The sequence below is a fragment of the Squalius cephalus genome (assembly GCF_949319135.1).
Source record: "Squalius cephalus genome assembly, chromosome: 20".
Classification (NCBI taxonomy): Eukaryota; Metazoa; Chordata; class Actinopteri; order Cypriniformes; family Leuciscidae; genus Squalius; species Squalius cephalus.
The window spans coordinates 20468905-20486016 of record NC_137141.1 but is presented as its reverse complement, the minus strand read 5'-3'; the positions used below and the strand labels follow the sequence as shown (position 1 = coordinate 20486016).

The window sequence follows — 17112 nt, the reverse complement described above, 5'->3', positions numbered from 1 at the left end:
TACGGCTATGTTTCTGTATTCTATTATAAGAATGTTTTTTACTCCATCGCTATCTGTATTCGTTGTTGTCTCGTGTCGTGTCTCTGCTCCGTACCGACAGGGGGAAGTAGATCACTGTTTGTGATCTGGCAGAATGATAATAAAGGTCCCCGGGTCTCCGGTTGCGTATTGTTGGACACGGAACTCCGGATGAGCGCAGCAACTGGCAGTGAGAACCGGTTTAACTTTACCTAGACAAGACAAGACGAGACGAAACTTGTCCTCTCGCTGAACAGGTTGAATGCCCGTCATGATCATCCATAGCGTATAGGTGAAGGTAAGAAGAATCTGCTGCATTCATTGTTGTCAAACCACTTAGATTTCACGACAGTAGCGTCTAATGACCAATTTTGTGACCTCGTCTATGGCAGTACACATTTTTCCATTAGTGTTACAGCTTTGTCCTGAGATATGTTGTTCTGAGGTGTTGAGTGGATTAGGAACCACACCGGCTAATGACAGCCGTCTCGTGTCATAATACCAAACCAGACGTTGACAGCTCGTGCAAAATACTTCCTCTTGTCGAGGTGCAAGTTAAAGGTATAGCTGCTATTTGATCTATTTTCTCGCCTTCATGTTGTTTCAAACCTGTATGACATTTTTTTCCTCATCATGGAACACAAAATATGTTAGGCAGAATGTTAGTCGCAGTCCTTCACTGCCATTGTATGAAGAAAAGATGCAATGAAAGCAAGTAGTGACTGTCAGGCTGTCATCTTTACTTTTACATCAACATTGCTTATTTCTATTTATGATATTTTTTTTTTTTTTTGTAATCCGATTAACAGCTCATTTGATGTTCCACAGAAGAAAAAGAAAACAGTCTTCAATATAGTCTATAACCTATGCAATTCTGAAAGCCATACACAATATCTGCCTGTTTATCTCTGTTTCTATTTATGAAGCATGAGGGCGAAAGCCACCTGATTTGCATTATCGTGGTATCTAGATGTTTGTATTATCATGTCCATTGTCTGCTCTGATGCATTAAACAGGAGGCTTTTCATTGGCATTATATTTATAAACAGCCATTTATGCATGGCCTAATTTGCCTTCACATCCATATTTCGGTTTTTCTTTATATAAAGTGTCTTTAACTACTATGTACTTGCGTCAAAAAAAAAGTTAAATACATGGGATTTATTGCGTTCATGTTGTGAACACCTACCCCTAAACCTAACCTTAATCCATGTAGTTACCTTATATTACCCAGTACTTTCTTAGGTAAGTACACTGTAAGTACAGGCAAGTGTAAGTGCACAAAATAAATTGCAACCCAAAACACATTTGCTGCTGTCAAGGTGGGATACGGGTAAGGTTTGGGACAGGTTCGGTGGTATAGTATAGGTTTATTGGGTAACAGCTGGGTCACCAGTGTAATTATAGATGTAATTACAGAAACGTATTTGAGACGTATGGCACAATACTACATTATATGGTTAAAAGTATGTGGATAACCTCAATACATGGCTTTGGCTATTCTAGTGATTTCCGTGAAGACGGATCTTAACACCACACAGCAGTCTCCAATATAAAAATAAAAGCTGTTCTGTCAAGTTGTTAAAATCAGCACTATTTTTCACAGCTAGTAGATCTACACAAAACTATAATCAGCTGACAGTTGATAACTCAAAATAACTTCAAAATAACACTTGTAGAACATTAGCCTCTCAGAGACTAAGCATTGATATTAATAATGTATCAATATTAATGCAATGCCCTCGATTACGTTTGAGTGATCCCTAAAACACAAACATGATTAGCGTTTCAAACTATTAATGAGGTGAGAGCTCAGCTGGCAACTCCTTTTTTTTCCTGTTTTACATCATTCCAATGACAAAGTAATGTGAGCCAAAACCTTTAAAGTCAGCATCCCATGGATGAGGCATGATGATCTAATGGACACTGTTAGTAATCTGATTCTGACTGGAGGAAAAAACTAAATTAGGTCACACAGTAACCTACATACTGTCACATTTAGTGTGTAGCAAATACAATAAAGAGATGTGTGATGCAGAACAATAAAAATAACCTTTAATGAACGCTTAGAGAAACATATAACATAAGATAATGAAACTAAACAAGACCTACATGTGACACATAAACAATACCGTTCAAACATAAGGGAGACCAAGACCAAGACTGCATTTTGTTTGATCAAAATACAGTAAAACGGAATTTGTGAAATAGTTCTACAATTTAAAATGCTAGTTTTCTATTTTAATATATTTTAAAATGTAATAATTTAATACTGAGTATAATTTAAATAATTTCAGCAGCCATTACTCTATTCTTCAGTGTTACATGATCTATCAGGAATCATCCTTCAGATATAATAATTTTTTTATTAATATTTATTAATATTATAATAATTATTAATATTGTTGTGGAAACCATGATATATATTGTTTAGGTCTCTTTGATAAATAGAAGTAATTATTTATATTTTAGAACATTATAAATGTCTTTAACCGTCACTTTTGATTAGTTTAATTCATCCTTGCTGAATGAAAGTATTAATTTATCCCTCTTCCCCCCAAAAAATCTTACTGAACACAAACCTTTGAACTGTAGCATATACTGTGGCTTTTGTGTGTGTTTAAAGGGGGTACACAAACTTGTAGTCAAGTTTAAAGTGCACTCTTACCTACACGTAAACTGAACAGAAGCTGTCACTAGCTTTCATAAATCACTGTCTGGAAATTTCCCTATAGAAGCCAGTTACACAAGCACAAAAGTACACTGATGTGAGTTTGGGCCAATATAATTTTAAATATTTTGATTACTAGCCCACATACTGGAGTATTTTGTTTGCCTCAGGCAAGCAGACACGCTCACATACACACGCTCACTGTGTAAACGCTGATATGAGAAACGCTGATACTCTTTGAAGGGAGTGTAAACTGATGAGGGAACCCAATCCACTTCCTTTGTGCTCTGAGACAAACAGCACAGACTCCGAGCTGGAGTCCAAACACTGAGGGACAAAAACTCCATGCATCTACTGCCTAAAAATCAGATTTAGCCCAATCCACCATTTAATTTTTTTTTTTTTTTTTATGGAAAATAACTAGGATAGTCATGTCCAGCACAATCCACAAAACCAGTTTGGGGGTATTTTCTACCCGCATGATCAAACTGGAAAGACTGCTGAGGTGGTCATACAGAGATTAACCAGTCTATGTTTGTTTGGAACAGAAACATTAAATGTTTATGCTAAAAATAAGGATTTTTAAAAAGATTATTCAGAGTATAAGAGTTTCAATCTATTACAGGGTCCCAACGTCTTTTTTTTTTTTTTTTTTTTTGAATTTCCAGGACTTTCCAAGTCATTCAAGGATTTCTAAAAACGTTTTTTAGGCAATATACTCACAAAGAATAATTTATTTCATAAATAGGAAAAAAATTCATTCACTATAGTAATTTCAATCACTTTTTTGAAAAATTGAATTAAAAAACTGCAGGATGAAAACACCAAGATGCGCATAAATTCAAAAAGTGCACATAAAAACATGTGCTATAAGTCGGATAAAACATTTGATCCGATAAGAAAATATGCGCATAAACTACGATGGAAGCACATTTACTGTATAAATTACTTTATGCACATTTAAAAAAAAAAAAAAATCATGTCATGGCATAACTGGGCTAACCAACAGCATCTGAAATGTTGTTTTCTGAAATGCCTGAGCAAAGTCTGGTGTCAAAGTGGTTCTGTATAATTACCTTCCAGAACTGTCTTACACGATTGCGTTCCCAAACAGCAGTCATCTTCCTCGGAAATGCGTTTATTGTTTTCGTCTGCACGCTCTAAGACGCAAGTAATTTATTATATGCAAAAAATTTTATGTACATTGGCTCCTACTTTTGTGTGTTCATACCTGTCTTGTTTGGTTCGATTGAATCAAACTCAAGTTTGTTTCCCCCTTGGGGCGGATCTTTTAGGCAGGTGTGAATACAGCAATCACACTCGGGTGCAGACCAAACAACCGTACCGAGACCCAGTTGAAGAGGTGGTCTCGGACCAGTTTCAAACGAACTCTGGTACGGTTCGAATTTCTGTCCAATGAATGATGACCTTAGCACACGTGTGGGTTTGTTTACAAATGTTGGTTTGTAAGGGGGAGACCAAAAAAAAAAAAAATCAACATTGTATTTGGTCCGGACCAAAGCAAGTGAACTAGCGGACTTTCCTGGTGTGAATTATATTTAGCGCCAATTTATCAGGAAGTGATGATTTTGTTCTCTTCGGCTCATAGATGGAAACGCTGCCTTATTCGCAAATGTTTTATGCAATATTCCCATTTTGTGCATAAGTTACAGTCGCATCTTTGGATGGAAACATAGCTAGAATGGTATTGTATGTTGTCAGAAACTAGAATCAAGAAACATAAACCTACTAAAACTAGTGAAAAGTGAATTTGCATATTTCCACTATTATTGATTTTCCTTATTGCACCACTGTTATACTCTACACCAGGGTAATGAATCTGTAGACAAATAGTTAAATATTAGTAGCTGTTGTTACTTTAACCACCATGTGAGACCTGTCCGATCCTTTGATCATAGTCAATAATTGCAGGTCATTTTGGTGCTTGTGCACAAGCTAAGAAGTGTTTACTCTTTGCAGCTTTCTTTAAACTGTGCCCTAGATGTAGAACTATTATAAGTATTAAATATGTAGTAAATTCAGAGGAGGAAAAGAAATGTGTTGCTAAACAAAGAGAGCTGATACAGTTAAAATAATTTGACATTTAAATGTTTTTGTTTAAATTCAAATATAAAAAATATAGAATAAATATACATTTCAAAATCCACAAAATCAGAAACTTACTAGTGAATTTGGCTGTTGTATTATTTGCTTTTAGCATTTCATGGTGCAGATGTGTATAAAACGTCTAATAATAATATCTAATAAGATACGTGTCTATGCTAATCAAAAGAGGTGATTGTTTCGGCTAAAGTGTTGTCAGTCGGTGTTATTATATAATTTTTTGCTGAATGAAAGGGAATTTTGTTCTTGACCAATAATGATAATAAAACATTCTCAAGTTTTCTATAATTGTCTTTGTCTTATCTCTCTTTTTTTCTCAAGGGGTGTGTGTGCATGTGGCCGCAGGTGGCGCAAGAGGACCATGGAGCCTGATGTCATCCGTCTGTACTCTTCCTCTCCCCCTCCACTGGACGAGGCTGGAGAGGAAGAAGAGGAGGATGAGTTTGGTGAGTTTGGTGAGTTCGGGGGTTTTGATGGCGGAGGAGTGTCGTCCAGTTTCAGCTTCTCAGACATTGACACACCCACAACATTCAACCAATCAAACGCGCTGGAGGAATCTCCACCTGACCTGTACATCAAATCTATACAGAATGTCGCTGTATCAGGAAAGAGTGGGTGGGCTAACGAGAGAAAAATGGTAGGAGAATCAATTAGCAGTGTCGAGAAAACAGAAAAGGAATTATCTGAGATGGTCACAAATTTGGCGTCCTTCGATCAGAGGGCGCTCTCTGCTGAACATGGTCAGAATTCTCCCTCGATACTTCCTGATGTCCGAATCAGCAGCTCAAGCGATGGACACATCCTTAGTAATGGATACACTGAGTCTTGTGCAAATTCAGAGCTGGACAGAGCTCTTTCCACCTGCTTACAAAGCACAGACACTGAAGTACACTCTGGACTGGACGTCAATGGAGCTGATGTGTTAGACGGAAACCAATTGATCAACAAAACGGACAACTTGACTGATTCAAACAATCACTCATCCCATAAAGAAGCATCTGAACCTGGAGAGACGGAAGTGAGACTGGAGCTATGTGGCGACTCCCAGTTGTTTAGTTGTAGAGATGCACAAGAACCTGAAGGCGAGCATAAACAAATGGAGAACTTTGTTGTTTGTTGTCAACAGGACGGGTCTGTGGACTGTGATGACATAGCCGAAGCAGAGACGGCCCCCTCCATGGATGTAGATCTAATCTCTGACACACAGATAAGTGAAGACACAAGGGAAATTCATGGATCGTTTGCAAACGCAGAGGGGGAAGAAGAGGACGACATTGAGTTACCCACAGACCCCACGGCCAGCAAGGATTTGGGCGATTTCAGAGATGCATCTCAGGGTTTCTCGGACTTCAGCCAGACTGAATCTATAACACAGGAAGGATTTCCTGAATTTGTCACAGCATTGTCCAGGTGCTCCACGGATGATGAGTTTGGTGACACGGACACCCTGAAGGACTTCAAGGAGGACGATGAGCTGGCTGAGGAAGCAGCGTGCGATGAAGGAGCTTTTTGTTCTGAGTTGCCTCCCAGTGACAGTTTTGCCGACTTTAGTGCAGCTCCATTTGGAGGAGTGGAGGAGTTGCAAGACAACTGGACTGCATTTGGACCTAATGAAGGCACAAAAGCGGATCAGGATTCATGGGCCACATTTGGGGAGGAACAGAATACTTACCTGGGTAAAGGAGAACAAGATGTTGAGACTTCAACAGCGCCCTCTAATGTTGACCTCCAGGGTAGCACTGTGAGTCATTTACATGTTAATCACTGTTCATGCAATCCATTTTTGTTAAAATGATTTGCAGTTCGATTAATGGATTTTAAACCATAAAATTGCATGTAAATCTCATTTCATCTCACAGGCTGAGTTCTGCTGCAAATTACAGCATCTCTTCAGAACCGCCTTCCCTTTAGACGTCCATCCTGAGGTCAGCGGGGTCACTGAGGTCCTGCCCCTCAACAAATTCCTGCAGGCTCAGGATCCTCAGGAGCAAAGGGATCCGAGCAGCTCTTTGGCACAGGAGTAAGAGTCTCTTCTTGACTACAAGCTTCTAAGATTTTTTTTGCACTTATTTCCAGAATATAGTCGCACATTTGGACTTGCTATTATGAAAACCTATCCGCACTGTAGAAAACAAGTCTTTATATCTCACAATTGTGACTTTATTTGTTGTAATTGTGACTTAATATATTTAACAATGTGACTTATTTCTTATTTTAAACTTGATCTGTATTTTTTACCCTGAGGCGGCTTCTATTAATAGGAGCTCCATGTCTAGTGTTTAAATATATCCTGTGTGTTTGGTTCGACTAGTTCCTGAGAAATAACTCGGGGTATAAAGGTCTTGGTTCATTTTTATTTCTGCAGGAATTCATTGGCCTTGTGGTGCCACCTTCAGGAGATCCACAGCAGTCATGGCCTTAAGTTCAAGTGGGCAGGTTCCCATAGTAACAGAATTCTTCTGGATTGCCTAGGAATCAGGAATATTGTGAGTTCTTGAAAGTACATACCTCATAGATATGCAGTATTGTTGATTACAGCTGATTTCTCTCTCATGTGAAGTATATTTCTAGTCGGTAAACACCGATAAACAGACAGTCCACAGGGTTTAGTTGTGACTAATTAGTACTAACTTGTTTTTTTACTGTTCCTTTCTTTTTAATGATTTGACATGATAGATTTTTTTTCTTATTCCTCTAATAGTTGTTCACTGGAGACAAGCAGCAGCCAGTGATCGTGCCTATGTTTGCTGCTGGACTGGTGAGTGAAGTCCTAAACCCCAAAAACATAATATTGTGAAATATTGTTACAGTTTACAATAACTGTTCTCTATGTTAACATATTTTAAAATGTAATTTATTCCTGTGATGGCAAAGCTGAATTTTCAGCGTCATTTACAGCAACATTCAGTCACATGATCCTACAGAAATCATTCTAAATATGCTGATTTGCTGATCATGAAGCATTTCTCATTATCAGTTGTGCTGCTTAATGTTTTAATGAAAAACTGTTTGTTTTATTAATAGAAAGTTTAAATGAAATTAACTAAATGATACATTAGTGTGTATCATTCTTTTTTGTGATTTTTTGTTTTGTTTTCACCAAACATCCCTTCTTCTCAGGGAATGCTGGAACCCACCAAAGAGTCTCAAAAATCTCCAGCCTCCCCTGCACTTTCCCCTTCTGCTTCTGTGGAGAGTGGAAATATTCTATGCACTCAGGTGAGAAGCGCAGGCATGCACATAGATATTAGTTATCTAGATATAAAGATACAGATTAGGGCTGTCAAACGATTAATCGCGATTAATCGCATCCAAAATAAAAGTTTGTTTTTACATAATATATGTGTGTGTACGGTGTATAATTATTTTCTATATATAAATACACACACATGCATGTATATATTTAAGAAATATTTGCATGTATATACTGTGTATATATATTTATATTATATATAATTTATATTATATATAAATATTTTATATATAAATAACACATTTTTCTTAAATATATATGCATGTGTGTGTATTTATATATAGAAAATAATTATACACCGTACACACACATATATTATGTAAACACAAACTTTTATTTTGGATGCGATTAATCGCGATTAATCATTTGACAGCCCTAATACAGATATATTAATGATCTTATCTTCTTTCTGTAATTCTTGGACATTCTGTCACTATTAAAAGTTGATTGTAAGTACTTTGTATTAAGGGTTCAACGACTTTGTTTTTTTAAGTCAACATTTATGTGATTAAAGTCGAGTCGACATCGACTAGTCGCTGATGACGTCGTTAATGATCAAATAAGCCTTAACCTCGAGCTGAGTCTCGAACGCAGGTTGCCTTGTGCTCAGCTATGGCATATGACACAGCGCTCCTACATAACAGCTTATTTTTATCAGTTCTTTTGTCTTTGGGTCGTTATATTTCTAACAGATTTTTGCTCGTTCTAAATCTGATACAGATAAAGTGGCACAGTAAAGATTACTTTTATATAAATCTGATTTGCATGAGATATGCGAGCAATAGGCTACTGACGGTGTGTGTGTTTTATAATGCAGCAGCGCATTAGTTTAGAATGGCGATTAATTTACGTGTACAATAAGCTGTTTAAAACGTGCATTCACCTGATCAATTTTGAGCATCCAGATGGTATAATCAAATATATCTTGTGGAGTGCTCTCAGAGTATGCATTTATTTGTCATTTTAACTGTTGGAAACGGAGTGTAAAATTGGACTTGCTGTTGCGCCCTCTCTAGGCCATGATCAGCGACTAGTCGACGTCAAGCTCAAAGCGTCTTGGCAGAGTATTAAAGTCGACTACCCTGTGCAACCGCTACTTTGTATGCTTGCTAAACTACATTTGTTGTGCTGCAGGTGGCGTCCTCTTTGACCATTAGTATTGACGGTACGTCTTTTCGCCGTGCCTCCTTCTCTAGAGTTCAAGAAAAAGCTACTCGCCACTCACGGCAGAAATCCTACTCCTGATGCTACCTCGCTTATCATCCCTGTCTGAGCACTTCTTTCTCACCACACTCTTCTCTCCATTTTTCAAACTTCCTGTTTCCTTCACAATTCACACACCACTTAGAAAAGTTTCTCTCCTGTATGTTTGTTTTATCAGTGTTGATTTAACACTAAACTAGCATTAGCAGAACAATTTGAGAAGTAACCGTCCAAATTCATGATCCAAAGAACAGGAAACTCCTTTCTTTTTCTCCCAGTTGTTTGTCTTTCTTCTTCTGCTCAAAAGTGAAATGCTATTCAGTCAGCAAAGATACAAATCAGTTAATCTTAGATTCCCTTTTATATTTTAGTTTGTGTTTACATCTTGCCTATCTCCTCTCTTGTTCTGCATCTGAAAGTCCATGTCACTATGTTGTCCACACTCATATACACACATAGGCTGAAGTGTACTACCTCAGATTATAAGTATGCAGCTTCATATGCAGTTGTTTATTACCTTGCCATTATATGCAAGACTTGAGATAAAGAGAACTTTACCCAAATATTAAATACGTTCTCAGTTGTGTTGTCAAAAGTACAACCAATTTAGTCCCTATGCACCAGCTACTGTCTCAGGTTTGACTAAAAAAGATATCTTTTTTGGAATAGCTGACCTTACTGCTGGTGCTTACTTGAAGCCATTGTATAGCACGCCTTGGCTAAAATTAAAGAGGAAACACTACCACATTTTCAAAGATTTGCATACAGAAACTTAATGAGAGGCTGTTTTAAAATTGTGAAGGTTTAATTAGGTGGTGATTTCTGTTATACAGTCTATGTTAATGTATAATTCAGTTTTTCCTTCTTTACTTACTGTCTAAAAACCCACTGTGGCTAGCAGTGAAACATTCATTAATGCACTTTTTTGACCAACTTAACCTGCAAACTGTGATATACCGCTGCTTCTCAATCTTAAGGGAATGTTCTGGATTCATTACAAGTTCAGTCAACAGAATTTGCGGCATAATGTTGACAGTTACAGTTGATTACCACAGAAAATAATTTCAACTCATCCCTTATTTAATTTTTGTTGAAAAAAGCTAAATGTTTTTACATTTTGTGGCTATATTTTGTTCTTTTTAAAACTGTATTTTAAGGCTTCCTTCAATTGCAATTGCCTTGATATTTTAGCTTTTTTATATTGAGGGATAAGTCAATTATTTTCAGTGATAATCAGCATTATGTCACAAATGTCAAACTTTCTTTAACCAAAATTGTCGACCTTGAGCTCTTTATCTGGATAGTCATTTTTTCCAGTTATGTTGAACCAAATAGTTATTAAATCTGTCAATAAATATATTATACGACAGTTCATCTTGCTTTCATCTCCGTTCTAATCTTTTCCTGCTTTGTCACTTCTAATAAAAGTTTTCTGGTGCTGAACTGCCTTTTCCTTTTCTTGCTTTTATACATGTACACTGTACCATTCAAAAGATTGGGTCTGTAAGATTTGCTGTCAAATTCAGAATTTATTTCAAATATCAAAGTCAGTAAAAAGTGTAATATTAAGCAAATTAATAACATTTAAAATAACTCTTTCTATATTAAAATGTCATTTATTCCTGTGATGACAAAGCTGAATTTTACATTACTCCAGTCTTCGTTATCACATGATCCTTCAGAAATCTTTCTAATATTCTTATTTGCTGCTTAAGTAACATTTCTTATTATTATTATCAATATTGAAGACAGTTGTTCATGCTCAATATTTTTGTGGAAACCATACTTTTTTTTTAATTCTTTGATGAATATAAAGTTTAAAAGAACAGCATTTATTTTAAATAAAAAGCTTCACTGTCACTGTTGATCAATTTAATACATCCTTGCTGAATAAAAGTATTAATTTCTTTCCATAAAGACCCCAATCTTTTGAACAGTAATATACTGTATATACTTCTGATGATATATTGTGAATATCCTGAGCTACTAACAACACACTAACACTCCATGTCTTGTTGTTGTCATTGCTGTGGCTCTCATGTAAAGCACAAGATGGTGGAATCTCAGTGCTAAATTTGGACTATTTTGGGCCTGTGGATGAATGTAGCTCAGATAGTGAAAATGACACTCCACTACCAGGTCAGAACAGAAAGGGTTCATCTCCGTTAAGTGACTGGCTTGCTGTGAAACCTTCTTTTCTTCCTTTTTCCTTGTGTCTGTAATTTCAAAATCAACTTTTTAGGGAAGCTTGTCGTCTTTAGCATTTGTTCGTACTCTAGTGTTCTGTCCCTGATTTCCTCTCTCTGGACTTGCTTACAGTCTCTGCCAGTGTGAGTATCTGTTTTTCTGCCTTTAATCTAATGCACTATTGATAGTGTTTTGCTTCTATGTGTATGGGAAAGTCTTACTAAGAAAGTGATAGTCTCGCATGAACTTTATATTTAATAAAAAATAAATCTACTGTTTCTGAGATCCTGTTTATGTAGCTTCATTGTCGTTACTGACGGTACAATGAACTGTAAGTTTTAAGCATTTTAAACAAAATTGATAACTGTGAATGTGTATATGCATATTTGTCCTTTTTGTTTTTTAAAAAAAATCCTGTTTATTTAGGTGTTGATCCAGAGATATATGAACTGACTACAGCTAAAATTGAGAACACCACTGGTCGCAGCATTGCAGATGCATTTACAAAACTCATGGAGTCTATGGAGAAAACCACAACAACAGCCAGGTGAGACATATGCATACTCTTAGCATGCCGTAACATGTTGAGCGCAACTACATGGTTACTTTACAGCTAGAGGGCTAGAAAGGTCAATCTCTGAGAAAATGCTCTTTTTGTGTGTGTTTGACAGGAGGCCAGAAAAAGATGAAAAGATAAGCAAGGAAGCAGCAAAGGTCATCTCTCTTCTCCCTGACCTGTCCTTCATGCAGGCCAGGGTTTTAATGTTCCCCTCCATTCTAAATCCAGCAGCCAATCATATATAACCAAACACGGTATCAGCCAATCACCTTTCAAAGATTTCAAAGTCATTATGGCATCATCATTTATTCAGTTCACAGACAGCTACAAAAAACAGATCAAGTCATTGTTTCTTCCAAAAAAATCACATTTAATATAAAAATGTTACCTTTTAAAAGCTCCCTATTTCTTCACTCCTGCAGTTATTACAGGGTTGTTGGTTTTTTTTAAGTGGATTGAATCGCCCTGTTATGTGTGAAAATGTTCCTGCTGATTTTTTTCCCAGCAGAAAATAGATTCACCTGTCTTTTATACACAGTATTTAGAACAGCAGATTCACCTTTAATGTCTTATACATGATTTTATTTTTTTTGAGTGCTGTTTGTGAAAATGTGAGTACTTTTCACTCTGTGAAATGCAGAATTGCACATTTTACTACTTGAAATCAGAGCCTGTAAATCAGGAATGGGCAACTTTGGTCCTGGAGAGCCACTGTCCTGCAGAGTTTAACTCCAACCCTTATCAAACACACCTGAACAAGCGAATCGTGTTTTTTTTTTTTTTTTATCAGAGTTGGAGGTAAACTCAGCAGAAAAGTGGCCCTCTAGGACCGAAATTGCCCATCCCTGATATAAGTGAATACTGACCCCTGGTTGCTAATATGTATACATACACACACATACATTAATATGTGCTTTTCTTTTTATTTCTCTATATTGTTTTAAATGTCATTCAGTTCATTACTTCATTTAACTGATTTTGATCCATTTTTTACGCTCTTGTACACTGCATTCTGTATAGTACCTTTATCTTCTAACCATCCTTTCTTTTTTACTGCCTTTAGTTTTATTTATTTTATTTCCCCACAACTGACAAGCACACAAGAGAAGATTATATTATCATTTAATTTTTAGAACTTCAATAAGGGAACTGCGTATATGTGTGCCTGCTTTTTTATTTGTGATTTGGTTGTTTGTCTTATTAATGTCTTTTCACTGAATTATTTTAAAGGTGGATCTTTTGCACAATCTGATATAATATGAATATGACAGCAGTGCTATGACATCTTAAAGAAAAGATGGAAATAGTTTGTACTGTTCCTGTGGAAAAGTGTATAAAGGAATTTGTGTCTTTGTCTTCTGTTGTAAATTTGTATAATGAAGTTTAACAATAAAAAAGGCAGATAAACTAGTTATTCCCTTTTCAATGGTTTGAGCGTATAAGATTTGCCCAGATACTGTTTGTGGTTTTTGCTAGCCAATCTGAAATGTCTAGCTTCTCTTGTGATTTGTGCATCAGGAGGGAGTTGGCTGTTTCCAAATGAGTATGTACTTTCTGTACTTTTCTCCTGTTTGTATAATACAATAATGCTACTATATCAGTTTATTACTCAATATTTTTTTTTAATGTTAAATATCTTTTAAATGTTAAATATCTTGTTCCCATAGCCTACTTCTCTGCTTTTTCTATGCCCTTACATTATTCGTTATGTGTCTCCATGTTTCATGCAAATAATGTGTTTGTACTCCAGAGTGCTTTTCTCCCCCAGAGGAAAACGACCTAGATGGTTGCACATCTAGACTAATCGCAGCTGTCGGAATGAGAGACTCTCTATAGAGAAAAGATGCACAGGTGATCAGAACGCTTTTTGAATTCTGAATGCTATTCAACGACCCATAAGCGTTTATAGATTGCAGTTATACTCTGATCTGGAGCAGAATGAGTTAACCCGTTCATCTGCGCGCACTGAACCGAGAGCTGCTCCTCACCGGCCGCATCTCGATCCCCGTTCCGGTGATCATGTCCGGTAACGGAACCGAGGAAGCGCTTAACGACAGCACGGAGATGCAGCAAAGAGTGAGTTATTGTGTTTTTCTTGATTTGTATCCTTACATTTTACACTAACAGAGCCTGCACATCATACGACACATCTGTCAATTTGCAGACGATGTACGTGATTATCTGATGATGATGATGATGAGACTCGAATGCCAGAGCAGTCATAAACTGATTTTCGACAGGCGTTCATTCGTGTTTGTAAGGTTTATATAGATGTAATGTGATGCCTGGAGCCCAGATTGCTCTGCTATTGAATCTGCTACTGCAGTTTTTCCCCATAACGCAGAAGCGGAATGTAACTAGATGTCTGAGCGAATCGTTCTTTTGAGTCGGATCTTCTAATTGAATCGGCTGAACCATTTAAAAAAAAAAAAAAAAAAAAAAAATATATATATATATATATATATTATTTTTTTTTTATTTTTTTTTTATTTTTTAAATATATATATATAGTGAAATAAAAGTTTTTAAAAAATGGCAGCGTCAACGCAGATAAGGAACATTAGGCTACGGCGTTTATCATAACGTGCAAGAACTATTCAAGCAAAGAGGTGTAAATTAGTTTTAATATTGCTTTTGTTGTAAATGCAAATTATATTTAGGTTCTAACTTCAAAATGACTTGTTGTATGCGCTATATCATGGTTGCAACAAATTGATCTAGGACGCATGAAACAAAAACAAACAGCCGTCTACATAAAATGTAATAGCCTAAACAGCTGCCATATATTATGACATTATTGGGACGTTTTAACGCGTGTAAATAAAATATGCCACGCGATGGCGTTGTTGCGTCAGGACCTTTTTTTTTTTACAGTCTATGGTAATGGCGTAAAATAATTTCTGAATCGGGGTTTTGAACTAACGTTAGTTCTTTAAAATGAACAGTTCAAAAGAACCGATTCGCGTAGCCTAACTGAGTCAGACTCCCCATCACTAAGAAGCAGCAACATACCGCGTAAATATAAACCTTAAACCCTCAGTTGTAATTTGTTATCACTAATTGATGTCTTACTTTAAGGTGTTTGTTGCTTTAATGCTGTAGAAATACAGCATGCAACCAGCGTTATTTCCCCGCCGGTATTTCTACAACACTCCTGCCCTTTGCTGTACCACTGCAATGGCTATTTGAATGACTTCTCAACTGGCCAATCACAGACGTCTTTTGTGATGCTTCTCAGAAGCTGATTGGTTTAGTGCAGTGAGGCAAACTGCTCAGTGCTCAGGAGGCGGGGCTTGTCGGTAAACTTGTGGAGGAGGCAAATCTACAGACTGTCTGTCATCCTGTGGCCGGCGGTTACAAACGCTGCGCATCGTTGCACCTGTCATGATATAAAGCTGAGGCAGGATTTCCCGATCGGACAGCTGGACTGTTCATTTAATCGACGTGATTTTTCTTCAAGGATTGTAAGCCCGCTTGGTATACAGTAAAATATCTTTTTCTTTCTACGTTTTTGTAGATTGGTTATAACCGTTTAAAAGGCTATTTCATAATGTACAGACGCTCTTTTGAACTTGCATAGAAACTATATTTCATCTTATGAAAACTAATGATTTGTAATCTGTTGTAATTTGTCTTTAATCATATTTTAACGAAGAAATTGCATTTTATATCACTGATGGGGTCATGTAAAAAGGGAAGTTGTTGAAAAGTTTGTCTGAGGAACTCAAACAGGTTCAATGCAGCTTGAAGCTTCAGGCAGGTGATGTGACAGAGGGAGGGACTTCCTCTAAAACAATGAATATATTGAATACCAAACCAGTTCAGCTGCTCAAAATTGCTTTGTTGAAACGAAATTCTCAGCTGACTTCCAGGTTATTTCCATTCGAACGATTCTTGTAGACAGTTTTCTTTTCACATCACCACCACCACCACCATTCTGTGAGCAGGATTCCATAAACGAGAACTATAAACGCATGAGTCGATGACAAATAAAAGAGAAATAGTCTAGGCCTACTTTAAAACTAATCGTTGTGTTTTTATACATTTTATAAGCAAAACTATGTTCTACCAATATTTTATTTTATGACTCTAAAATGTAAAGTTTGAAGTAGGAAAAATACTGTGTGGTTGCACCTGTAGTGTATGAGTGTACACAACGTAATTAAAAATAAGTGTAGGCTACATAACTTTTTTCATTTTGGACCTGTCACACTGATGTGTCAGCATTTTAATGGGACTTTTCTTGTTTACAATCTCCAGACAGTTGCACCACCAAAACATTTTTGAATTAGGCTAAAGCCCACAAATACACTATTCATTTTTAAATCTTAATGAATTTGAGTAACATTATTATAATAATAGAATTGACCAAATGTGCTCAAATCTAAGTCATCAGTCTACCTTTCTTCAGGACAGCCTTAATGCAAAGTTTAGTGATCTTGATAGTATTTTCTGTGCGATTAAAAATTTGGGATTAAGTTTGCAGAGATTGAGTGAGCGATTCTGTGAAAAGAATCTGGAGCTGGAGAGATTACAGATTACAGTGTTGATGACCCAGTTTGCTCCATCGGGAAAGAGCATACTAAGTTACAAAATCGGAGCTGTTGCTGAGAAATCAATGTAAGGATCAGAAATGAGGCTTCATATTTTGTTTTGGGTTTATAAGTCATGCAGTGCAAAACGTTGCTATAGACCAGTGTTTCTCAAAAAGTGGATCGCAAGACAGTTTTGAGTTGGTCGCGGAGTGTGCAGTGATGCTGGGACCACTTGGCAGTCCTGTAATAACATGACTTGAGGGTTCCTGGTTGAGCTCCGGGGCTAGAGTGGACTCTGGACTGTGTTTAGGGACTGGAGTGGACTCTGGAGAGACTCGGGAGAGGACTTCTAGGCTGGTATGGATGTTTTAGGGGAGAGGGAAAAGTGTGGAAACCTTCTCCATTGCCGCCTGTGCTGACATAATTGGGGGGACCGCTAATTTAGATGACAGATCCGTACTATTAGATGCTGCTTTCCTGGATTGGGGAATAGTAGGAGACTCTGGCGTGGCGGCCATGATTGCTGGAGACTCTGGCGGTTCTTTGACAAGAACGGACTCTA

The 17112-nt window shown here is 36.9% G+C and overlaps 2 protein-coding genes across 8 annotated transcripts in view; both read left to right on the top strand.

Annotated features, from left to right (window-relative positions):
- Positions 1-108: 108 nt before the first annotated feature.
- Positions 109-13797, top strand: aftphb (aftiphilin b). Of its 5 annotated transcripts, none has more exons than XM_079852752.1 (10): positions 134-316; positions 5135-6554; positions 6673-6833; positions 7179-7299; positions 7515-7571; positions 7934-8032; positions 9201-9231; positions 11316-11408; positions 11883-12003; positions 12128-13797. In XM_079852752.1, the coding sequence occupies exons 2-10, from the start codon at positions 5175-5177 to the stop codon at positions 12258-12260; spliced, it is 2196 nt and encodes a 731-aa protein (XP_079708878.1). In that variant the 5' UTR covers positions 134-316; positions 5135-5174; the 3' UTR covers positions 12261-13797. The 5 variants fall into 5 exon arrangements, with proteins under 5 accessions (XP_079708882.1, XP_079708878.1, XP_079708880.1 ...); XM_079852753.1 differs by lacking the exon at positions 134-316 and adding an exon at positions 394-579; XM_079852754.1 differs by lacking the exon at positions 11316-11408.
- Positions 13798-14017: 220 nt separating this feature from the next.
- The window catches only part of abch1 (ATP-binding cassette, sub-family H, member 1), a 29853-nt gene continuing 26758 nt past the window's right edge, over positions 14018-17112 (top strand). For 2 of the 3 annotated variants that reach the window (XM_079852764.1, XM_079852766.1), the window contains exon 1: positions 14018-14091. In XM_079852764.1, coding sequence (XP_079708890.1) covers positions 14035-14091 — 57 coding nt within the window. In that variant the 5' untranslated portion in view covers positions 14018-14034. Of the gene's footprint in view, positions 14092-15349; positions 15480-17112 lie in introns of those variants that run through there. The other variant, XM_079852765.1, reaches the window with a different exon arrangement.

Coding starts and splice junctions, on each gene's coding strand:
- aftphb (XM_079852752.1), top strand. CDS start 5,175: ATGGAGCCTGATGTCATCCGTCTGTACTCTTCCTCTCCCCCTCCACTG. Junction 6,834..7,178: donor AGCAGCTCTTTGGCACAGGA/GTAAGAGTCTCT, acceptor TTATTTCTGCAG/GAATTCATTGGCCTTGTGGT. Junction 7,572..7,933: donor CTATGTTTGCTGCTGGACTG/GTGAGTGAAGTC, acceptor CCTTCTTCTCAG/GGAATGCTGGAACCCACCAA.